The 25,431-nt window shown below is 37.6% G+C and overlaps 1 protein-coding gene across 6 annotated transcripts; it reads right to left on the minus strand.

Moving 5' to 3' along the window:
- Positions 1-254: 254 nt before the first annotated feature.
- On the minus strand, positions 255-23,414 carry CUNH11orf65 (chromosome unknown C11orf65 homolog). 6 transcript variants are annotated; one of them, XM_039322341.1, is made up of 11 exons: positions 22,658-23,228; positions 22,227-22,301; positions 18,605-18,652; positions 17,582-17,699; positions 16,107-16,199; positions 15,019-15,072; positions 14,036-14,236; positions 11,650-11,783; positions 6,818-6,988; positions 6,306-6,361; positions 255-1,548 (listed from the first exon to the last, which is right to left on the minus strand). In XM_039322341.1, exons 3-11 carry the CDS (start codon positions 18,631-18,633, stop codon positions 1,457-1,459), a joined length of 948 nt encoding a protein of 315 aa, XP_039178275.1. In that variant the 5' UTR covers positions 18,634-18,652; positions 22,227-22,301; positions 22,658-23,228; the 3' UTR covers positions 255-1,456. The 6 variants fall into 6 exon arrangements, with proteins under 6 accessions (XP_039178275.1, XP_039178286.1, XP_039178263.1 ...); XM_039322352.1 differs by lacking the exon at positions 22,227-22,301 and having other exon boundaries at positions 11,650-11,708; positions 22,658-23,414; XM_039322329.1 differs by lacking the exon at positions 22,227-22,301 and having other exon boundaries at positions 22,658-23,227.
- Between the last annotated feature and the right edge of the window lie 2,017 nt (positions 23,415-25,431).

Raw genomic sequence — 25,431 nt, forward strand, 5'->3', positions numbered from 1 at the left:
GATATAGATTTCTTACAAACAGAATAATTCCATTAAAAAAATTTAGTTTAAGCTAGCAAGAAATTCCTGTATTCGGCCAGTACAGTAATTTTGTTCTATATCATGGAAAGAGTAGCCTTATTCTACATTTCATTATTGATTAAATTTAGTTCAGTAATAAGCTAATCCTATTTGTTATAACTTGTATGTGCACTTTGAAACCTGGAAGAAGTTACTGAAGGAAGTTTATGAATTATATTGTAAACACTGTTATGGGCATATGCTTTTTTTTTTTTTTTTTTGAGAATTCATGCACTATGCATGTGGAAGTATTTTTTATTTGCTCTGCATTAGACTCTACTATTTGTGTATTGAAATACAGAGGTGCCCCAAAGTGCCTTTTTAAATGTACAATAACGCCAAATTCTTTTGAACATGCATTTTTCTTCATATCTACTTATTATAATTCATTTTTGCACAAAGCCATAGTGAACTATAGAACTGCAAGAATTTTGTCTACTTGCCTGTAAATTGATATGTGGAAATTGTATTCATATTGAGACTGACAAATGCGAAAGCTTTTTCAATAAACTCTTGAATGCTCAAATATTCCTGCTACTGATTTTTATTAATTTATTTAAATGCTTTTTATACATACATACATACATACATACATACATACATACATACATATATATATAGAAACATTTCAATGAAAAGCAATGTTTTTATAACTTTCATTGTTGCATGGGAAATTTTCTCAATTGTAAGGCAAACATAAGCATGCTGAATACATACATTCATACATGTGTACAATACAATACATTTTCTGAGAATCCATAGGAGTTTTATGCTACAGAATGGTAACCTGGTCATGAAATGAAATCAGATTAGAACGAGACTTTCAACCACATACTACGGTACTCCGTAAATTTTTATATTCATTTTGTCTACTTCTAACGTCAATCGGTGCCACCTTTAAACTGTAAATTTTGATAATTCGTTTCCCACTCCCCTATGAATGAGAAATGGTTCATTGACTTTGGAAACCCCGATCTTTTAATTAACATTCCAACTATGATTTCCCTGGTAATGGCTAAGCACAGAAATGCATGGTCACTCAGGTTATTTATAGATTGATGCTAAACCTCAGCAGGGAACTCTTTCTGCCCTTATGTGATTGTGTCATTTCCACATCCTTGCTCACTTATATATAATACCTTAGATTTGCCAAAATCAAAATAATTAAAAATTGAAAATAAATCTTGATGAATATCACAACAGGCAAGTCATCTATCACAAAATAAGCTCACTACAAAACTGAACAAATTTAATGTTCATTACATTTTATGTTAGGGCACATTAGCTTCACAAATGCATAGATTCCATCTTTTTATACCGTGTTTTTATTTTTTTGTCTTCTGGAGCTTTATGTTGATAACTGTTGTGACTACTGAACGTTCACTTGTCAGATAGATTATTTTTTCTTCTTCAAGTGAGATTGCATTATTTCTTGAATCTTGTTTGGTATCAATTCATAAATGTTATCTTGTTGAGTAAACCGGAAAGCTAAAGATAAACATATACATGAAGAATATTTATACAAGAAAACCAAATATTTTATAATAATACAAATATATTTTTAAACCATTTATAATGGAAAACTGAATTCAACGTATTTGTTCATAGATAATATTGCATGATAGTAACACAAAGTGTAACTCCCCTGCAAACCTAGAAGGCACTAAATTAGAAACATTAGTTTTCAATTCAGTTCAAATTTACCAAATTCAGATTCATCCTTGAATTATTAAATAATGTTGGATAGGTATAATCTTTTTTAAAGAGTTTATTTTCTACAATAACATACAAACTGGCACATTTGCATCTGCAGTATTATAATTTAGCTCTCTCAAATTGTATTCTATTGTCTATTTTTAGGGATGAGGTTACAGAACACTACACACTTCTTGACCTGTCTACCTATCGAGTCCTTACCAAGGACCTGGGATAGGCAGATGTAGATGTTTGATGGTATTACAGATATTGTTGCAGAATGGAAGCAGTTCCTAGTAAGGCCACCTTTTGCAATTGACTAATGGCAAATTTGTCAATGCAAATTGTGTTCAAGTGATGCTCCAGTTGTTTTGGGATTGCACCCAAGGCACCTATTACTATTGATACTACCCTTGCTTGCCTTTGTCTTTCTGTTTCTATTTGTAAGTCTTTGTATTTTGTTATCTTCTCCAGTCCTTTCTCGTCTATTCTGCTGTCTCCAGGCGCTGCCACGTCCACTATCCAGACTTTTTTGTCTTTCTTATTGTTAAGTCCTGGGTGTTATGTTGCAGGTGCTTGTCTGTTTGAATTCTGAAGTCCCAGAGCAGTTTAATTTTCTATGACTTTCTCTATTTTATGGTCCCACCAGTTCTTGCTTATAAGCAAATTATATTTCTTGCAGATCTTCCAATGCACCATTGTTGCTACTTTGTCATGCCGCTGCTTGTAGTCAGTCTGTACAATTTTCTTGCAGCAACTTACCAGGTGGTCCACTGTTTCTTCAGCTTCTTTGCATAGGCGGCACTTACTCTCTGTTGCTGTCTTCTCAATTTTGACTTTGTATGCATTTGTCCTTAAGGCTTGGTCTTGTGCAGCCAGAATTAGTCCCTCGTCTCTTTCTTCAATTTTCCTGCTCTTAGCCATTGCCAGGTCTTGTTATTATCTGCTTTCCCAGCTATTTTTTTAATGTACTGGCCATGTAGTGCTTTTGTCTTCCCATGCCTCTATTCTGTTCTTCATTTGGTCTTTCTTGTAGGCCAGTTTGGTCTCTCCAGTAGTCACTAAACCTTCCTGATATACTAATTTCATCATTATCCTTCAGATATTCTTCCAGAGCCATTTTTTCTTCTTCAACCATCTGACGTACTTGCAGCATTCCACACCCACCTATTTGCCTTGGTAGATAAAGTCTGTCAACATCACTGTGTGGATGAAGAGCATGATTCATTGTCATTATTTTTCTGGTCTTCCTATCCATTGCTTTTAGTTCTGCTTGAGTCCAGTCCACTATTCCAGCTGTGTATCTAATGACTGGAATTGCCCAGGTGTTGATTGCCTTCATGTTATTTCCTCCAATGAGTTTGGACTTTTAGCTCTTCTTCACTCTCTTCATATATTCACCTCTAATCTTTTTCTTGACTTCAGTGTGCTTGATGTTGTCAGCTTGAAGGATACCCAAATATTTGTAGTAATCTTCCTCATCCAGACTCTTAATGTTATTCTCGTGGGGCATCTTGATTCCTTCAGTTTTGACTATTTTTCCTTGTTTCATAGTAAGTGTGGGACATTTGTCCAAGTCAAACTCCATTGCAATATCTTGGCTATATATACGAACAGTGTTGAGCAGTGATTCTATTTCAGATGATGTTTTTCAAACAGCTTCAGATCATCCATGTAAAGGAAGTGGAATAGTCTGGCAGATGTTTTTGATATTTGATAGTCAGGTCCTGAGTTATTCAGTATTGTTGACAGAGGAAACACTGCAATAACAAATAGCGTGATAATGAATCTCCTTGAAATATTTCTCTTTTGATATTAACCTCTCACCATTGATCTGCAACTGTGTCTTCCATTGTGCCATCGATCTTTGCACAAATTTTCTGATGTTTCTACTAACTCCTGTTATTTCTAGGCACTTGATTATCCAGTCATGTGACAGAGAGTCAAATGCCTTTTTGTAGTCAATCCATGCCACATTCAGGTTGGTCTTCCTTTTCTTGCAGTTTTCCAAGATCATTTTGTCTGTTAGGAGTTGATCTTTTGTTCCTCTGCTATTGGGGCGGTTTCCTTTCTGCTCCAGTGAAAAGAGATTGTTTTCAACTAGATGCTGTTGTACTGCATCAGCTACCACATGTTAGCAATTGAAAGTTGTTGGTAAGCAGATAATTGGCCTGTAGTTGCCTGGTGTTGCCCCTTTTGCTGAATTTTTCATTATTAGGTAGGTTTTCCCAGCTGCTAGCCACTTTTCAATTTGGCAATGAGTGGGTATATAACAGTTAGAAGTTTCAACCAAAACCCATGCAGTTCATCTTCACCTGGTGCTGACCAATTTTTGATCTTCCTTACTCTTTTTTCTACCATTTTTCTTGTTATTACTATTTCTTTCATTTCAACTTCTGTTTTATTTGCATCCACCTTTTTTAACCAAACCGCATCCTTATTGTATTTCTTTGGGTTATCCCATATCTGCTTCCAGAACTGCACAGTTTCTTCCTTGTTAGGTACTGACTGATTCACTGCAGTTTCTCCATTGATGGATTGGTAGAAACGTTTCTGATTGGATTGAAATTGGAGGTTCTGCCTATAATTTGCAATTCGAGCTTCATATCTACTGATTTTCCTGGCTATAGCTGTTATTTGCTGCTTTATTATTTCCAGTGCTTCCTTAATCTTTCTTGTCTCTAAGTGGTATTTCTTGATTAGGTATTCTTTAGTCTTCTTGTTTTTCAGCTTCTTTTCTTTCATCTGTTCTAGCTTACTTGCATGTGACCTTAACTTGCTTATTTTCTAGTTTAACCTTCCATTTTTGTGGTGCACTGTTTGTTTTTCTTCTTTGTTGATTTTGCATCCCAAGTATTCAGTTATAACTGCAGCTGTGCTGTACATTAGTTGGTTTGCTTCTTGTGGTGAATTGGTGCTTATACTTGATATTGCAGTATTTGCCTCTTTTAATGCTTGAGCTAGCTGTTTCTTTGGAACAAGCTTTAATGCAGGCAGCCTTATTCTGTTGTTTTTGTGCTGTTCTAGATGCTCAGTTATTCTGTTTCAATTATTTTATTTCTTTAGTTAGAGGGCTTTGTTCTTCCTGAGGAAGAGGGGCCTGGTTTCCAAATGAGAACAGTTGTATATCTCTGCCAGATTCATTCACTGCTAACTCCCCCTGGTTTGCCTCTACATTCTGAATTACTTCTGGCAAGGCTTTGATTTCTTTGCCCTGAGTAAACCTTTGCAGTTCGTCCAGTTCTTTTTCTGTGAATACTTTATTTCGTATTATAAATCGGCGTTGACCTGCTAGTCTCTGTTCTGTTATTTCTGATTCTGGATGTTGTTCTTTCCAGAACTGGTGCATTCGTTTTAGATATCCTCTTCTTGTTGGATTTGATCTGTAATAACAGATCATTATTTCTTTGTTTTCAATCACTGTATTTGCGATGGGTAAACACCTTTTCTTCCAGTAGTTCTGCAGCTGCTGGCCCTGGTTGTTCGGCCAACAGTCCTGAGTATGTAACCCATTTTTCACCAGATATCCAAGAACTCCAACATCTAGCATGGACCTTGTTAACTCGGGCGACATCTGAGCCAATACGGCTTTCTGAAATTTACATCTCACCATATTTTTTATGAGAGAGACACTCTTTGTCTGACTCCTCTGATGAGACCTGTCCAGTATGGTTGAACATCTGGATAGCTCTCATCTTCCTCAGAGTACACAAGCCCCACAACCACATCAAGGTAGTGCCTTACTGGGGATGATCATCATCATCATCATTAATAATAATCATCATCATCTTGCAACATGTCATACTGTTGGAAATTTTAATTCTTACCAAACTGACTTCACATATTTGATTAGGCCTAGAAATTTGCTTCTCTAGAAATAATGAAAGACTCCAGTATTATATTTTTCTGCATTTGTAAAATCCACATATAGTTTAGATTAGAACCTCTTAAAGAAATATATTTGAAATTTTCACATAGCAAATCCCTCAAAATAAATTATAACTAACAGGAGTCCCCAACCCCCAGTTCATGGACTGGCACCGGAAACTGAGTCACGCAAACAAGGAAAGCCCCGTCTGCAGATCCAGACAGCATGTGAAGCCACGACCCCTCTCAGCCGCGGAAAAAACTCTCTATGGAACCGGTTCCTGGTGCCCAAAAGGTTGGGGGCCACTAATAACTAAGATCCAATTCATGTATTATATGATCAGCATGGCTACCAATGCAATTCCAATTCACACAATTTGTTTTAATTCACTGTTTACAGAATACGAATTAGTTATGCCATAATTTTTGTTAAATTAATAAACTAAATTAATTAAAATTTTAATTAACCAAAGAGTTGCCTCCATAACCTTAAACACCTAATTCTACAGAGAGGCATAAGAATTATGCATCTGTATGAGATTATAACACGAGCTGCTCTGTCACCGTCACGTGTCAACTGAGTCTCATGTGTTGCAAAAGTCTTAATTACCCATGCAGTTTACGATCCAATGCTCTTATTTTAAGATTAAAATTACATGAAGATTGACCAGCAAAAGTTTTACCTTGAAAACTTTCTGAAGTCTTGCTTGTTCCAACTTCTTTCCATAGTTTAACATATCTAGGTAAACAATAAGCACAGTGAATAAAATGGAACAGTAATAACCAAATTGCAATGCATACTTTAAAGCATCTCTCTCTCTCTCTCTCTCTCTCTCTCTCTCTCTCTCTCTTTCATACGTGTGCGGACACACACATATTTTTTAATCTCCCAACTTTTGCCAAATTGCAAAAACAACCAAGGTAAAACAATAAAAACAACAAGAGGTGCAAGAGATGTTACAGAAAAGCTTTTATTAAATAATTTCCTATATTACTGCTTTTCTCTCTCTCTCATATACTTTGTGATTTGATTGGTGTCTGCATCAGAGAGAAAGATAGAAGAGAGTAGATGTGACTTAATGACTTAGATTAACTTATTAATATAAATTGCCACTAGAGATCAAAAGCTAAAATTGATAATTTTAAAACAATAAGATTTAGAAAAGTAATGAAAGGTGAACTTTAAAACCATTACTCGTCATAATTCAATGCATTTGTCCACTTTAACATTTCATCTACTTCCCATTCCATCACTTGATCTATTCCTTCCTTCTCCAGGGACTTGATTAGCCCTTCTGTTGCTCTCTGAATTAAAACAATTGCCTCAGGATTCTCTGTTTTAACCTGCAGATTTTCTCCAAAATACCTAGAAAATAGAAATATGTATTTTCATTCTTAACAGTTACAGCAGTCGCATTGAATATTATTATTATAATTAAATTGATTTGCACCCATCTCTCAGTTTGAGGCAACTATATGTCCTTCTCCTCCCTTTCAAGGTAAGCAATATTTTTCAAAAGGCAGAAAAAGAGGAAGAAACAAAAATTAATAGAATTAGTTTGATAGATTAATAGAAATTAATAGAGCTGGTATGGTCTAGAGCAGTGCTTCTCAACGTTTGTGTGACGGCGACCCCCGTCACACAAACGTGCCGCTCATGTGCGGCGGCGGCCCCATGCGTGGCGCGGCGCTGCACGCATGCACGGCGGCGCCCCCATGTGCGGCGCACATGCGCGGCGGCGCTCCCCGAGGGGGAAAAATGGCGGATCGCCTTGTTTGGCGACCCCCGAGAAATGGTCGATCGACCCCAAATAGGGTCGCGACCCATAGGTTGAGAACCGCTAGTCTAGAGAACCAGGCTGAACTAGGGGTTAAGGCACTAGTTGGAAAGTGGGAGAGTTTGAGTTCAAGACTTGCCTTAGCCATTCACTTCCATCTGCCCAAAGGGACATAGAGTCATTTTAACTTTTTTCAACAAATACTGATTCCTTGCAACAAATTGTGGTGCCCAATTCTTTTTTATTGCCATTAGCATTTCTCAAAATTTCTACACTTTCTCCTCTATAGTAATAATTAATCTTTTGTCATTTATGGATAATTTTAATCCATTTTGCCTGGAAGCACAACTCTCTTGACTACAGTAAACTTCATATCCATATTTACTACATTATACAACCTAACATTTGTTGCAAATCATTTGTGTTTCAGCCAACAAAACAGCTTCATCTGCATAGAAAAATACACATTTCCAAATAAAATATCTCTAACATCATCCCAAGCAGTGCAAAAACATAAAACAACCAAGGTGACATTATATATCACTGGCTTACTCCTTATTCAATATTAAACCTATTTCCTAACCTTTCTGTTTATTTTCACATGTGCTTTCCTTCCCTCATATATTGTTCTTACTGCGTTTGATAATAATTTCCAAATAATTTCCAATTTGTACAAAACAAGGCTATTCATGTTTTATTTAACTCAACAAAGCTACGTGATAAATTTACTTTATCACACTCATATTTTTTCCAAAAACCTACAGAAGGCAAAACACTTTCCTGTACTTCCCTTGCTCAATATAAAACTTCTCATATTTTGCCCATTGTTATTTCTCACATCCTTTTTGATCAAAATTCTTCCAAATACCTTCACTGGCACATAATAAACTAATTCCCTTAGAGTTTTTGTATTAATTGTGGTGCTTTCCTTTGTAGAGCGTACAATGACCAGGCACAGGTGCAGTTTACACAGATACCTTACAAGTTGCACAATCATTTGGTAAGAAAATCAAATCTACATTTAATACTTCTTTTGCTATGTCATGGAGAGCACTGTTTCTCAAAGGTAGCAACTCTAAACACGGCTGGGTGGAATTCTGGAAATTGAACTCTACGCATCATAAAGTTGCCAAGTCAAATCAATGGGAAACCAGCAGGAAATCACAAGTGGTGGTAATACAAGGTCTTCACTTATTGACCCATGTAGTTCTTGCTAAATGATGGTAACCAGGACTACCTGAACTGCCAGCGCTAAGTGGCACAGCCATTTATTTATTTTCCATTTATGACTGTTGCTTAATGAAATTTTCAGTACCAATTAGCACTGTTAAGCTAAACTTGTTTGGGTAGTCCTCGACTAATAGCCACAATCGTGATCAAAATTTCTATTGTTAAGCAAGGCAATTGTTAAGTAAATCACACACAATTTTATAACCTTTTTTGCCATGGTTATTAAGTGAATCACTTGCAGTTGCTAATGACATGATTGTTAAGCAATTCTGCTTGACACTGACTCTGCTTGTCAGTGTCATATGACCCCAGGACACTGCAACTGGGACACTGCTACCATCATAAATACGTGCAAATTGGCAAGCACCCAAATTTTGATTACGTGACTGTGGGGATACTGTGACAGTTATAAGTGCAAGTACCAGTTGTAAGTCACTTTTTCCAGTGTTGTAACTCTGAACCATCGCTAAACAACAAAGTTGAAGACTACCTGTACAATGTATTCAGTTCCACTGTAGATGGCAAATAGTTTTTGTTTCTTTGAAACCATGTTAATAATAAAATATGCAAGTGTAGTTTTCTAACACATGGCTAATCAGCCTTGAAGAATTTAGTTTGCAAATTGATTAATGTTTTGATACATACTTGGTAGCAATTAATTCATTTATACAATATAATTCCTATACAATGCAATGCAAGGTGAAAAGTGAAGCACATGTACAACAACAATATCTATTATATATTCTGAGACTCATTAATTTAAAAAATTATTCTGAAAAAACTTGGCATATTAAATTATCAGGACTGATCGCTTGACAAGAAATTCAAATGGTTGCCCGGGGAAGCACGATTTTTAAGAACAACTATTGCACAAAGCACAATGTGACAGATGGACTGCAATGTTCTCTGCCATTAAAAAAGCCTGTGGCATATTCCAGTAAATGCATATCTATGTAATGGAAAATTCTCATTCTCTGGTTTCTTCCCTACCAAAGTCTATTGACTGATTCTGATTCTGCACCAGATCTCTGGCAGAAAGAACGTGTTCTTTGTTCAAGTCAGAATCACTATCTAGTACGTTCTCTCTGTGCTACTATGTAAATTAGGTGATACTGAACTTCATAACTCCTGGAGCTGCAACTGACAAGATATTATCTCAAAAGCCACAGAGTTTTGATGCCACCTGGCCTCTAATCTCTTAGAACACCGTGTTCACCTGTCGTGTTAAAGAACTGATGCTCTAAGTTAGAAATGCCCACAGCTACTCACAAAATACACACTTGGAAATATGTAATGACTTCAGGCTCTAAGGAAGGCAATATCAATTTTAAACACTCCACCCAAACTGTTTATTTGTGTATTAGAATTAATTTAGCCAGTTGACTGACAATCAAGGTATCTAAAGGAACCCCCCCAAAGCACTGGAGGGCACTATTGTATAAGAAGTGGTCCTTTTATGAAAGACCATGCTGACATGGAAGACAGTCTTCTAATGCTGATCCAAACCTACACTGTTTTCTTGTTCCATTTAGACATAAAAAAACAAACACGCTGTGTTTGGACCTGGAGAGCCACCACATTTGACTAACATAGTCTCTCCAAATTTTTGTTTATTTCAAAAAAATTTTAACTTATTTTAAAATTTTAACTTACAACTTTTTAAGTTATCTCAGAACATATCATATATGGTTGAGTTAGCTATTGTGGAAATACAATAGTTAAAATATTTTACATGTCCTCCAATGTGTTAGGATTACAGGTAGTCCTCAATTTACGGCCACAATTGGGACTGAAATCTTGGTTGATGAACAAATTGGTTGTTAGGCAAGAGGCCCACGTGACTGCATCACTCAATGACTGCAGTCCCAGCATTCCTGATTGGGCTCATTAAGTGATCTCCTGGGTTTTTAAATGGAGCAAAAGAGCTACCTGCTGAATTCAACTCCCCTCTGTTCACAGAAAGAAACTATTCCAGTGGGTTGCAGGAATGGAGCTCGGATTTTCAGGATCTGAGCTCTGTTTCTACACCCTGCCAAAGAAATTCGGCTCCGCTGAGTGTGCAGAAAGGAACTGCTCTAGCGGGCTGTAGAAACAGAGCTCGCATCTTCAGGATTGGAGCTCCTTTTCTGCACCCCAGCAGAGGAGTTCAACTCCCCTTGATAGACAGCTATTTTAGCCAGCCCCTAGAGACAAGACAGTCCTCTCAGCAGGCAGCAGTAATTTGTAACCTTCCCTGTTGGCTTCCCCACTGACTTTCTGGGGAAGCTAGCTGAGAAGACTTGCAAAGGGTCATCATGGGGTGCTTGGCAACCAGTCATAAACTTGAAGAGTTTGCCAAGCACCCAGAATACTATCATGTAACCATGGAGATGGGGGAGGGGCAGCTTTACAATGGCTTTATGTGAGTAAAATATCCTCTTTTTGAGGCTACTGTAACTTCGAACACTCATTAAATGACAAGTCATAAGTTGAGAACTACCCATATAACTTTAACTAGTTTGACTGAATTTGAATCGGGTTGGCATTAAGTAGAGGAAGGTTAACTTGGAGGGATGGTTTGCCTTAGTTCTGTTGGCCTATCTTTCAGATCACAATTTTTTGAACTTTTGCAAAAACCTGATGGATTTCCATAAGTAGAAGGGGGGGGAGTTCATTCAAACACCGCCAATATTCTACCACTAGAGCCTTGCTTCTTGATCAGGAATTATATATATATATATATATATATATATATATATATATATATATATATATATATATATACTAACAGGTTCCCTGGCCTGAAAAGTTTTACACTCCCCAATCCTGATGAATAAAAGCCAACAGAATTGGCAGAAATGGTTAACGTGATTTATGGCAAGCTATTTCCAGCTGATGGATAGCTCTAGCTTAATAATGATGGATTGCTATTGTATTAGCATAATATGGCTGAATGAATGATAATTAAAAACCATTAAGTTGATTATAAAATGAAAATTGACCAATCTCGTGTTCAGAATTTCAAGCTGCTGTAACTCACATTTTTTTCAGCCATTCAATTTTTCTTGCCTTTCTTCTTTTTACCATGTTCCGTTTCCTCTGTTGGGGAGAATGATGGAATTCCTGTATTTTGGTATTGTCTTTCGTTGTTAAAGAGTCCACACCCTTCCAATACTGAAATATATTGTTGAAAGCCATTTCACATTTATCAGAATTTTTTTTATCACTGGTCAAGGCTAAGTGCTTCTAAGATAACTGCTGTTCTGCCCCAGCTCCCCTCTCTCTTCCAATATGCTTTGTTTTTTTTTTAGGGCCCAGCTCAATTTTAACTGGTTGATGCTTGCAGAGACAGAGAAAATCTAGAGCCTGGCAATGGCTGCATTTGAATAGTCTGCTATGTCAAAAAGGTAGGTTGCTAAACAGACATTGATATTCCCTCTTCCATTCTACAATGTGCTTACAGTATTAGGTTAGCAACTCTTAACACTGCTTTGAGTCAGTAGTGAGTCTACATAAATAAAAGGAAATATGGTAAAGGTAAAGGTATCCCCTTTCCAGTTACGTTGGACACTAGGGGGTGGTGCTCATCTGTTTCTTAACCAAGGGAGCCAGTGTTGTCCGAAGACATTTCTGTGGTAATGTGGCCAGCATGACTATATGCTGAGGTCCGTGGAACGCTGTTACCTTCCCACTGAAATGGTACCTATTGGTCTAATTGCATTTGCATGCTTTTGAACTGCTAGGTGGGCAATAGCTGGAACCAGTAATAGGAGCTCACCCCATTCCATGGCACTTGGATCTCAAACCCGGGCTTCAACTTTCCAGCTGACAAGCTTAATGTCTTTAACCACTGAGCCATTTATACTAAGTTTAGCCAAACATTGTGGTTGATTGGAATTTGTTGGTTGGAATTTTCAGAAATGTTGACAAAATTTGCCTGTAAACTAAAAGTGGTAGTTTTGGGGATTCAGCTACCCTATGGAGATGTATTTTTATTTAACCTTTTACTTAAGATGCAAAAGTAGCCACAATTGCAAAGAAAAAAAAAAGAAGGCAATATTAGCTAATTATATTTCCTTTCAGAAATACCTGAAGCAAAATTGTAGGACGTGACAAGAACCTTTCTGTTTCCAATCAGGGTTCTCTGATATAAAACTTCTAAAAATATCCCTACATTCTAAGTGAACAGCATAATGCAGCCTTTTTAGTATAAGCAGTCCTCAAATTACAACCATAATTGAGCCCAAAGTTTCCATTCTTAAGCGAGTTTTGTCCCATTTTTTTTACTTTTCTTGTCAAAGTTGTTGAATCTGCAATGGTTAAGTTAGTAACATGGTTGTTAAGTGAATCTGGCTTTCCCATTGACTTTGCTTATCAGAAGGTCGCAAAAGGTGATCACGTGACCCCGGGACACTGCAACTGTCATAAATACATGCCGGCTGTCAAGCATCTGGATTTTGATCACCTGACCATGGGGAAGCTGCAACAGTTGTAGATATGATAAATGGTCATAAATCACTTTTTTGCAGTAACCTGTAACTTTGAACAGTCACTAGATCAGGGATAGGCAACCTTGGCTCTTTTATGACTCGTGAACTTTAACTCCCAGAATTCCTAAGCCAGCATGGCTGACTCAGGAATTCTGGGAGTTGAAGTCCACGAGTCATAAAAGAGCCAAGGTTGCTTACCCCCTGCACTAGATGGACAATTGTAATTCAAGGATTGCCTATAGTGATGTATACTTAACAAGATTAGCCTATAAAGATGTATACTTAATAAGATTAACCTAGCAATAGGTTGATTTGTAAATTACAAGCAAGCCCAACTTTTAAAATAAAATGCCTGACATTAACCTGTAACATTTCAGAAGACATGTGAGAAAAAAAAGAGTTGAAACAAAACATTAAGAAGGCAGAAACAGTAAAAAAGAATAGATAGGAAGGGTTGAGATGCAGTTGGTTGAATTAGGCCAAATAATTTATACAGTGAAGTAGAACTGGAGCAAGGATAGATGGAAGATAAATTTCCTGGTCCCAGAGCCGTATCACAGGTATTTTCCTCTTTATGAATTGTTGGGTAGTTGGTGATCCGTAATACAAAGTGGAGCAGTTCTACCACAGAACTTCTCTCAACACATATATCCCCTGAAATCTGGAAAGCTCAATAACCTTCCACAAACATGGAGAAAATACATAAAAGAAATAAATACCAACTCCTTGAAGCATTCTTTGAGAAGACTGGAAGATACCCCAATATCATTTTGCAGGTTTTGTCTATGCTTTAACAATAAGAAACAACAGCCACAACAAATCTTTGAAATGTGTCAAGTGGAAGGAAGTCGCCCATCACAACCTATGCAAACAATCTGTTTGGGGAGGGCAATATCAGAGGAACCAAGGGAGAAATTAAATTATTTATTGTCTTACTCTAATGGAAAGAAGTCTCCAGCCATTATTCTCGATGCGTTGATACCAGTCACTAGTACTTTCATTGACGCTCCCTTTCTGCAACTTTCTTGGATTTGGTTGGGTTGCCATCTTCGCATAGTCTTTGGGACTATTTGCACACAAATCCACAATAGGTCTATGAGTAAATATTTTATAATATATGCTGGGAGGAAACTTTTCCTGCAAGGAAATGTCCAATTTAAAAAGAAGTAAATGGAAAATATGTCCCGGTCACTGCAATTTGTTTTTACAGATCCTTAGGGATATTCTCTGTAAATGTCTATTTATTAACAGAACGAAAAAATTCTAAAATAGATCAGAAGCAAACTGGAATTATTTTTTCTTAAAATGCACTTTTGTGGACCCTGAGACAAATCATTCTAATATGAATTTGGAAGTTCTATTATTTGCACAAAGGGCAAAACAGCCATATGTTTGTTAAGCGTGAAGCAATCCTAAACTGTATAAATACGGAAGGAGGTAACTGACAACGCTGACTACAGTACTCTTAAACAAGTATTCCGACCTTCAAAATCTTTTCAATTCTCCCCCAGCAACACATATAACAAAATGGAAACGATTCTTATAATAACAGAAGCCCAATAAAAAAACCAAACATATAATAGCCAATAAAAACAAATGGCATTTTCTTGGTAGTCTGCACACAAGGAATTTGAATCTGTGCTGGAACCTGAATGAGATGGCTTTCTCCCTTCCCGTGAACTTCTCAACCACTTCAACTAGACCAGTACTGATAGCTCATGACCAAGTCTATGCCCCTTTACTAAGACATTGCAAGAATGTATAGTGTTTCAATGAATTCCAAAGCAGTTGGATGCTCAAAAAACACTATCTTGATTCTAAAAATGAAAGCCAGTTTGTTGCAATGGTTAAGGAAACCAAGAGACCAATTAAACTTATTTTAATTATTATTAAAATATAATTGTTAAATATATACTTACCCCGCCTAGTCTGAATTTAATATGAACTCCTGCTGCAGCATCTAAAAATTCTGCCTGTAATTATACAAGATTATATATGCATTAGCATGCAAAAGCTTTAAAAAGTTGATGCACTTCATTACTCTCTATATATATATCAGATAAAATAGTGATAGAATATTGACGCTTTCTAAAGCAAAACATTTTTATTATAAATAAAGAATAAAACAACTGACTTTAAGACCTCATTTTTTTAACAGGAAGGATGACCTTGCTTCATTTTGCATAACTCCTGAAAGCTGGCTTTAGGTTTTGAGACTGCCATTTATATTTCTCATTCTATAATAATTATTCTGAATCAATATTTGCAATCACAGAAAATCCTGACTTGGCTGTTGGTTACTCCAGGCAGAGAGTTCTGTCAGCAATCCAGTTGTGTGTGCAACTGAGCAGGTTTCCATATGGAAAGCCAGAACACTATCAGAGCACCCTTTAGGACAGGGCTGAGCAACTGTGGCCCTTTTACGGCCTGTGGACTTCAACTCCCAGAGTTGTTAAGCCAGCTGGCTCAGGAATTCTGGGAGTTGAAGTCTACAAGGTCGTAAAGGGGCCATAGTTGCCCACCCCTGCTTTAAGGTCTCCTTTCCACTTTCTTTTGACAAACTGGAAGTCTGCTTGTCAGTTAGAAGAGAAATCTGACACTGATACAGCTTTATACAGATAAAAAGAATGGACTATCAGGAGATCCAAGCAAGCCAAGTTCATTGTGCTTTTCCATGCAAAGCTGGAACCTTGTCTGAGTTCACTCCAGTCTTTTCACAGCAAGCCAAATATCAATTTGCCCAGGCTGAGATGAAGTGAGTGTTGGCAATGATTATGCTTTGCATATACAAATTTGAGAACTCCTGACGTAAATGGTCGTTAGCAGTAAAAAGAGAAAAAAAATAGGGTTAGCACATAGATATATAGTTTTTAAACATTTGCTACAAACTTTGATTATACCATGTTAAGCCATATTAAATGGCACACTGCTGTTAATGTTAGGCACACCATGGATCAATTATAAAAGTGTGAATGCTTAATACTTACCACTTCACTTTAGCCCTTACCTCTCTAGGTTCAATGTACTTCATAAGATGGCAAGGTTCCCCATACTGTTTAAAGCCTATAAGCTCTTTATAATATTCAAATACACCCATATCCTGGGGGGGTGAGGGAATAGATAAATGCAGACTAGTTATAAACACAAATATTACATTTGCTGTCACTTTGTGCACATAACATTTTATCCGGGTTTCTCCTGAAATAATTATTCATTCGTATTGTGCTGATTGTATCTTATGGGATGGCCATGGAGATTCTGAGTCCTCTTTCATTTGATTTATTTGCTTGCATGTTTATTCAATTTCTATAGACACTCATCTCAACCAGTAACTTTTGGCAGCTTACAGTTCTAAAACTATAAAAACAATAAAAAACATTTAAAATAATAGAAACTTCCAAAAATAAATGTATACAGCAGCCAAGATAATTAACCAATTAAGAGTACAGCCACAAATGGACCCTAAACACATTCAGAGCCCCAGGCTCGGGTACACAGCCAAATTTTAAAATCTTACAAAAAGATAGTAGGGGAGAATATTCCACAGTGCAGGGGCTACTCTGGAAAAAGCCTGTCTTCTAGTCCCCACCAACCGACCCTCTTTGGCTGATGGGATCTGCAGGATGCCCAATCTGCTGGATTGAATTGGATGGGGAGAGATTCTGGAAAAAGACAGTCCCTCAGGTAATCCTTCATGTGTTCAAAAAGAAGCTCAGGTATTAAAGAGAAGGTTGGAGTCAAGACTGTAGATCAGTGGTCCCCAAGCTTTCCAGCTCAGTGGACCGGCAGCGGAAGCAACGGGAGGACGGGATGGTTTCACACAAACAACCTAATCCCACACCATGCATACATGGAGTTTTACATGCTCACCCACTGTTTGCATGGCCAGGTTCCCAACAGGTTGCGAACCGGGGATTATGGACCCTTGTCGTAGATGACCCGTTCTGACTATAATTCGACTTATCTAAGCTTCAAATTCTCCAGATTAAATAGCGCTCTTTTTTATTTTTAAAATTCATCATTGGTTGCCATATCAGGAAAATGTGTCAATAGTAGCCATTGCTTGATTAACCATGATTTATTGAGTAAACCATAATTGCCTGGCTTCACACATTTTCTTAAACCATCAACCACAGATTACAAACCAAAACCACTTGGATCACATATCACACTCAGCAAAGAACTACAAACTCACACAATTGTTGATTATGATGTGTGAATACCTGAAGAAATGGAAAGGATAGAGGTTTTTTTATAGACATAAGGTGCTCCCATCTTCTGCATCTTCAAACTTTCAGCCACAAAAGGGAACAAGTGTGTAGATGCAATATGACATCTTGTCCCTTAAGAATGCAACAATCTTGGAACCCACAGGCTCCAATCCATCCAAAATGTGTAGACGTCTACACAAATACACCTGAAAAACTCAAAAAGCATGTTACTCTAGAAAAAGGGATGAAAGTGCAAGTATTGTTAACTTACCAGCCATCTTCTCCAGGTTTTTTGAATGACATGTGCTGCTTTATCCTTTTTCTCTTCTTTCTTATCACGGAACAACTCTATCACATTCTTTGGATTTATAATACGTTTTCCAGAATTTCTTAAAATAAAATTTTCATGATACCATTTATGCTCTATTATGAAATAATTATTTGCATAATAATGTTGGATTTTTCCTTATTTTAAAATTCCCCCTGTCAATATTACACAGCCCATGAAGTAGAGTTTGGTATTACATAATTTATATAGAACTCCAAATGACTTTTAAAAATGCAAATAAAAATATGCCAAAACCAAATCTGGATAAATGAAATAAAGACCACCCTGCTATAAAATCACAACTAGTAGCTTAAACATCAATCTCTCATACATTGTATTTGGGACATTGAATACAGATCTATAGAGACAACTTAAAAAATTTACACCAAGTACTAATTACTACCAATTAACTGACCATGCAGGAAGTAGGACCAGTGTACATAAAACCTAAAGGACTCCTAGAAGAGAGGAGTTGAGACCCACCACTTTTGAACTTACTGTCCTAAACTTCCTCAGCCACTACAGCAACCTCAACCTCAGCAATTTTAAGATGTGTAGACTTCAACTCCCAGAATTCCCCATGCTGGCTAGTGAATTTTGAGAGCTGAAGTCTACCTATTTTAAAATAGCTGAAGTTGAGAATTCTTTGCTTAAGGCAATTTGAAGTCTATGGCTGAAAGTGAGTGCAACTGGTGAAAACTGTATAATTTCCCATGACACTTAAGCAGGAAAAGATCAAACATTATAGTTTTAAAATAACCTATTACAATTAACAACAAAGAAAACTTCCCTTGATCCAAATACCCTTGGCTTTTTTCACTTGTATGAGATAGATCCAGCAATGTAAACAGTGCACCCCCTCAAAATTATACCATGCATCTCTCCACAGTAAACACCAAGATTGCCCCCCACCCCCACTAAAAGATGTAAATATACACTCCTGCTATGGTATAATTATAGTCTTACCCATAATTTTTCTTGTAGTCGTCCTGCATTGTAGTACTATGTTTGGTGCTGGAAAAAAAAATCAAAACTGTGGATTACTATGCTATTCATGACTTAGGAAAAAAAATTGGTGATAATTTCCATGGTTTGGTATTTTATAGTTTGAAGGGGGAATAGGTTTAGCTCTCATTCAGGACAAAAGAGAATATTGGTAGCTCAGAGTTGAACAGAGATCCTTGATGCTCTCTGAGTTTATTTTCTTGCAGACATTTCATTACCAAACTAGGTAACATCATCAGTGCTCTCCAAAAATCAACCAAGTTTGGAAAGAACCAAGGACCCAGCAAACTGTTTAGTCTATGGCAGTATTTATTAAAATGTGGTCCTATGAAAGGTCCTAGTCTCACAGAGGCCTATGTAATAAAAATGATTTGCCAACCTATGCTGAAAAATAATGCATTAAAATTCCATCAAACAATTGTGATATGTGGTAGCAGCAGCAAATCACCAATTTTAATTTTTAATACAGTAAATATTGATAAATATAACCCATACAAGGTTCCTCCATAATTTTTTAAAATGGGAAGGGAGTCCCAAGAGGAAAAAAGGTTAAGAAACTTGACCTATAGGTTCTTTGCAGTTTCCAACAAATTTCAGCAATTGCACTGTAAAAATTCTTTTTATCACATTTTTAGCTCTTATTCTGAAATGACATTGGCAATAAACTGGTACTTAACCAATACTTGTTTTATTGTGCTTCAGTTCATTGAGCTTTGCACCTTCAGCAGCAAAAAGATTATGCCTCATTGAAGGCTCAGATAATGATTTTTAGGTATATTCACATTATAGAATTTTCTAGGAATAAAGAATTTTTAAATTGTGCTATGTATATTGGGACAGAAGGTGTAGACCTGATACTAGTGTACATTTAAGAGACTGCAGTATAGTGTTAATGTTACTTTTATATGCGCAGGAAACCAAAACACTCATGTTCCTTGCTTTATTGTGATATCTGCTTTATTGCAGTAGTCTGGACCCAAACCCGCAATACTTCCCAGGTATGCTGTGGTTTAAAAAGAAGTGTGCAGTAATCTAGGGACGAATAAAAATGTTCACAGCATATTAAATGAATTTTAAGTGTTTAATCATTTAGAAAACAATGTAGAAAAGTGAAACTAAACCCCAGACATATCTCGATTATTAGATTATTCTTGCCATGAGCTGTACATAGACTGTCTTTGAAGACGGTTTTCAACTTTCCATTGGTTAAAATCAAATTTCATGCATATATTATGTTGTTATTAAGTCATTGCTATTAAGTACTATATTGCTGCCAACCTCGATTCATAATTCTGCTTTCAACCTTCAAGGCCCAGAACAAGCAGCTAACTCTGTTTTCCATACGAAGCAGGAACCAGATTAATTTCTCCCCCAGTTACACTTTACCAGAGTATGGTTTATTTTCTGAAAACCAGAAATCTAATGGATAAACATGAAAGACCAAGTAGGATCATCTTTGTTGCTGATGCCATCCTGAAATACTTTTTTGAGGTCTGTTTCATCTTCAGTGTTAGGAGTTGCATAATACACACCAGGAAAACAAACAAACAAACCCAAGCACCAAGTGTGCGAACACAATAGATTAAGCACTGTATAAAGCTGTTTGCGAGTTTGGCAGGTGAATTGATGGATATTTTAACCCATTTTTTTCCTAAACTTGGTAACTTTTAAGATGTGTGGACTTCAATTCCCAGAATTCCTCAGCCAGCTATGCTGGCTGAGGAATTCTGGAAGTTGAAGTCCGCATATCTTAATTTAGCCCGGTTTGAGAAAGACAGTTTTAACCCTCCCTGACTGCCACCCTGTCCCCGGGCCTCGCCTCCGCCGTCCCGATCCCTGCTTCCGATCCCGAAGCCTGCCTGATTAAGGTGGAACCGGCCCGGAGCCCAGTGGTGCTCTTCGATCTCCGGTGGAGGCGACTTTAAGCCGGTCGTGGAACGCTTTTCGGTTGCCACAGCAGCCACCTGGCAGGCCGGGGAAAGGAAGGCGGCTGGCCTCGGAGACCGACGCCGCAAAAGAGTCGGGCGTCTCTTTCTGCGTGGTTTTTGTCTTCAAAAGCGAATGCAATGCCCTCGGCCCTGTAGAAGCCCCTCTGTATGGGCTGTTTTGTATTCCTCCTGCAAAAATAGCTCATAAGCTACTTGCTCTCGGTGGAAAAGGGTTTTATTTTTCTTATCGGCAGTTTTTTGCTCTCTTTCTGTAGTAGTGCTTTTGTCTAGATCCCAACTGGAAGGGATCCAGACAATCCATTTCCTCCAAGAGCCCTCTGATATTTACAACCACCTTAGCCCAAAAGGCATTTATCGGTGAATAATTTTAATAAAGGTGATTTTTTTTTCTGGCAATGGATTTGTGTTTGTGTACATTGCTGCAAACGCTTGTGAACATATACAGAAGTCACACCTGCATTCTGAAAATGGGATCCCTAGCTAAAGACCTCGTGGAAAGCCAACTAGCAAGAGTAATTGTGGTGTAATAATTCTGGCAAATGACAGCCTTTAAAAATGGAAGCTCGTTGTATAGTCTTGATCGAAGCAGGGATAAATCAACAAAAGAGGAAAGATCAATTTGTAATGTATTGCTATAAAGATCTAAATACTTGGGACAGTTTTAATGAATGTAAAAATTTATTTCAATAATTCTGTTAATTAAAAACTGAAGAATCTAAAATCGCACATAATACAGTTACTCAAAATATATCTGAAAGTGTTATTTTCCTTAAAGATGGACTGATGTCTGTTCTGATGCTTCTGTACAAGAAATCCTCAACTTACAACAGTTCATTTATTGACCGTTCAAAGTTACAACGGTGCTGAAAAAAGTGACAAAGTTTTTCACATTTTAACAAACGTTGCAGCATCTCCATGGTCATGTGATCAAAATTAACATGCTTGGCACCTGACTCATATTTATTATGGTGACAATGTCCCGGGGTCATGTGATCCCCTTTTGCAACTTCCTGACAAGCAAAGTCAATGGGGGAACCAGATTCACTTAACAACCATGTTACTAAACAACTGCAGTGATACATTTAACAACTGTGGCAAGAAAGGTTGTAAAATGGAACAAAACTCACTTAACTAATGTCTTGCTTAATGACATAATTTATGGGCTCAATTGTGGTCGTAACTCAAGAATTACCTGTACTAGCCTATTGGTTAACATAGTTGGCTCATGGGAACTCATGCTGCTTTCATCAGTGCCCCAATTTAAAACCTTTTTTGAGGCAGTCGTTAAGTGAGCACTGCAGTTGCCACAGTTGTTAAATGAATGCCAAGCCAGTATTTCACTATGGGCCTGGTTTTGTCAAAAACATGAAGGAAATCCTTGTAAAAATGTGGTGATATGACTATGGGGCACTGCAAATGGCAATGAATACAACCCAGTTGCTGAGTTCCAGAAAGGCTGACATGACCACGTGTTGGGGGGGGCTGTTGAAACCCCAGATCTGGATTGTAGGTACCCCCCCAAACCTTGTAAGTCTATCAGAATTTAGAACAATCACTTAAGCAATGAGTTATAAATCAAGGATTACCTGTATGTAACATGATTCAAAATAATTATTTTAGTGGAGAAGACTTACCTTCTCTCACCAAATTAATTAATGAGATCTGCAGCCAAATAATGTTCATGTAATCTAGCAAAGAGGCATTCACACCTGCAAGGTTAAATGTAATTAAGTTGGGCTGTATTGTCACTGGTGCTCATCAAAATATTTACTATTTTAATAGCCTTGGCAACTTTAAAAAGACACTCCCCCTGAGTTAATTATGAGAATTATGCAGCCAAAAGTTTGACGTATTAAAGTGAAACCTGTTGTTGTTTTAGTATGGCCACTTTGTTTTTTTTAAGAGTTATTAATTTAAACAATGTCCAGGGGGCAGAACTGAACCAATACTATCTGGATCAATGACCCACATTCAAAGCAAACAGGAACTTCTTTTATTTGAGATAAGTAACCACTGAGCACAATTTGCTCTATTAAAAAGTATGGATATGTAACTCTGTACTTACCTTTCCGGAAGGTAAGCTCAAGTGAGCGCACACAAGTTACTCTTAAGAAATCAGTACCAAATTACAGTCTTACTGATTTTTTCCCCATGTGTATTTCCTGTGCAATACAATATGCCACAAAGCTTTTCTCATAAATCAGAAGTTGCTTTTTAGTTTTGACCAGATTGTATCTCTGTAAATCCTTTTTGATGGTAGAAAATTATTTGGCTCCTTTGAACCAACACGTAACTGCTGTGGTTGCTCACTTCCATTACCAAGCTTCCGAGGGATGGCAGATTCATGCAAGCTTTCATTTCCTGTTAATGGGAAAGAGGTCTAGCCACTGAGCAGCTTCAAAAGATGTTCCTATCCACTGCAGAGTGACCTAATTTATAGAGCCTGTTGGGCAACTTTTGGGTAGGTCTGTGTTTGGAAATCAAGATGCAACTTGCATACAGAACACTGAGACCCACAGACAATAACTCAGGAAGCTGTGATTTCACCTGCCTACCAAAGCTATTTGTAGAGAATGCAACTTTCATTTGCATGGCCTGCCAAACATGCTAATCAGGCTTTTCCGGGGAGTTGCAGCCCTAGCATACCTGGAAGCTAGCAGAATAGGGAAGATTAATTTGGATTTGAAATTCAGAGAGGGAATGGATAATCTGCCCATTTCTAATTGGGAGCTTTTGTGTATGTGCGCACATGTGTCATCAAGTTAGTCTTGACTCTTGGTGACTACATGGAGAAAGCCATACAGCTCCCACTGCCTTCTTCCCAGAGCCAGCTCCAAGTCACCCTCCAGCAGTGTTTCTCAACCTTCGCAACCTGTAAATGTGTGGGCTTCAACTCCTATAATTCCCCAGCCAGCCATGGGAGGTTCTGGAAGTTGAAGTCCATACATCTTCAAGCTGCCAAGGTTGAGAAACAATGTTGAGCCATACAATCTCTTAATTTTTACTCTTTAAAAATAACTCTACATTTGGCTCCCTACATTAAGAGCTAAAATCCTTCAAGCTTCGTACCAAGATGCTAAACAGCAGCTAAGACAGGGGTCTTCAAACTTGGCCCTTTTATGACTTGTGGACCTCAACTCCTAGAATTCTTCAGCCAGGCATGCTGAAGAATTCAGCTAGGGCCAAATTTGAAGACCCCTGAGCTAAGAGCTCTACAGAGTCCTTATGGTTATGTAGTTCTTTTAGAATAAATTCTTAACCTGGAAAGTTACATTTAACTCACTTTGAAGTGCTAAGCTACTTAACAGCAAGTCCTTCACAAAAATATCAAAACAATAGCCTTGATACAGGCAGCTAGGTAAAGTCAAGCCAAGACTTTTGTTTTAAAAAATAGTATAAAAGGAACCTCTCCGATTTATTCTTCCCTTAGCATTTTACAAGTCACTGGGGGAAGGTTGTGTTTTCTCAGGTAACATTGCAACAAGTTCAGCTTCCCAGTCTTGGTTTATCGGCATTAAAATTCCCTTTCTCTCCTACTTGTGATGAGCAGTGGTGATGGGGACTGAGTGTAATCCAACATCCGAGGACTCGAAGTTTGGAGTTACTGATTTAAATCAGCAGTCCCCAATCTTTTGGGGTCCATAGATAGGTAGCGGTGGCAGCAGTAGGGAATGGTTTCACACATACAACCTAATCCTGTTCATGGGCAAACAAAGCCCCGTGTGTTCACCCGTTTGCACTGCCTGGTTCCCAATGGGCCACGGACCAGTACTGTTCCATGGACCGGGGGTTGGGGACCCCTGATTTAAATCATAAATCTGGTCTACCTTAGACAGTTGTGGCAAGGATTGTAACATGGGTTATCTTGGACACTTGTAAGTCATCTGAATATGGCTTTCAAGTTAGCATAAATATTCACATAGTTCAGGAGATATAATTTCACCATACAGGTGGATCTTGTTTAGCAATCACAACTGGAACTGGCAATGTAGTTGTTAAGTAAAGCACATTAAACCACATTAAACCGCGTTCATGTGTATCATTGTTTTGTAAATATTTATCTGTGCTAGATTTTAGTGCTTTAACTGTCATTAAAAATCTTGCATCACTGTTGCAACACACACTTTGGCACTATTTACTTAAAGTTCTTCCCTAGAAGACGTTTTCCTGTGGCAATTGCAGTCCTGTCATCAAGCTGAGGTGTAAATTCTCGTATTTCAGGTTTACTGGCTTGGTGTTGAGCCAAAGGAAACTGAACAGCACATTATTAAAACAAAGTGTTCCCCCTTTTTCTATCTGAATCTTCTCTTTAACCATTATTCTTTACGCTTTTTCACTTTTTCATTTTCATCTTATATTTTTTTTCTGGTAAACCAGTGATATTACAAATACAGATCTTACGACAGCAAACATCATTAAAGGACTTCCTTCTGATTAAATTGGAGTTGTTGTGCTGTGGGATTAAAAAGTTGTTAGAAATTCATGCTCATGTTTTTTAGGCATTTTCATTATTTGCAACTTGACAGAATGTGGGAAGAAAATTACGTTAAAGGACTGTGACTCTGTACCTGCCCATCAACACAAGGTGGGAGTAAGGCAGTGAGAAGGCTGTGGCCAGGGAGTGAAGCTGAGATGATGAGGGGACTACATCAGCTGTCTATCATTATATATAGGGATATGGGGCCTCTAAAAGCCCATCAGCATCCTGATGGATCTTCAGGAGAAAGTTTCCATCTGCAAATTCTGCAACTTCTGAGGATAGCAAGGTAGCAGCCCACTGATTAATTCATAGAAAAGCCATTACAAGTAGGCCTTGACTTATGACTAGAGATGGGAAGG

Source organism: Crotalus tigris, unplaced genomic scaffold (assembly GCF_016545835.1).
Source record: "Crotalus tigris isolate CLP2741 ecotype Arizona unplaced genomic scaffold, ASM1654583v1 scf7180000017607.2124824, whole genome shotgun sequence".
Classification (NCBI taxonomy): Eukaryota; Metazoa; Chordata; class Lepidosauria; order Squamata; family Viperidae; genus Crotalus; species Crotalus tigris.

Excerpts from the sequence above, each read along its gene's own strand:
- CUNH11orf65 (XM_039322341.1), bottom strand. The coding sequence starts at position 18,633 with ATGCAGGACGACTACAAGAAAAATTATGG. Across the intron at positions 15,073-16,106 it reads AGTACATTGAACCTAGAGAG|GCAGAATTTTTAGATGCTGC; the intron begins GTAAGGGCTAAA and ends GTATAATTACAG. Across the intron at positions 6,362-6,817 it reads AATGCATTGAATTATGACGA|ATATGTTAAACTATGGAAAG; the intron begins GTAATGGTTTTA and ends TTGTTTACCTAG.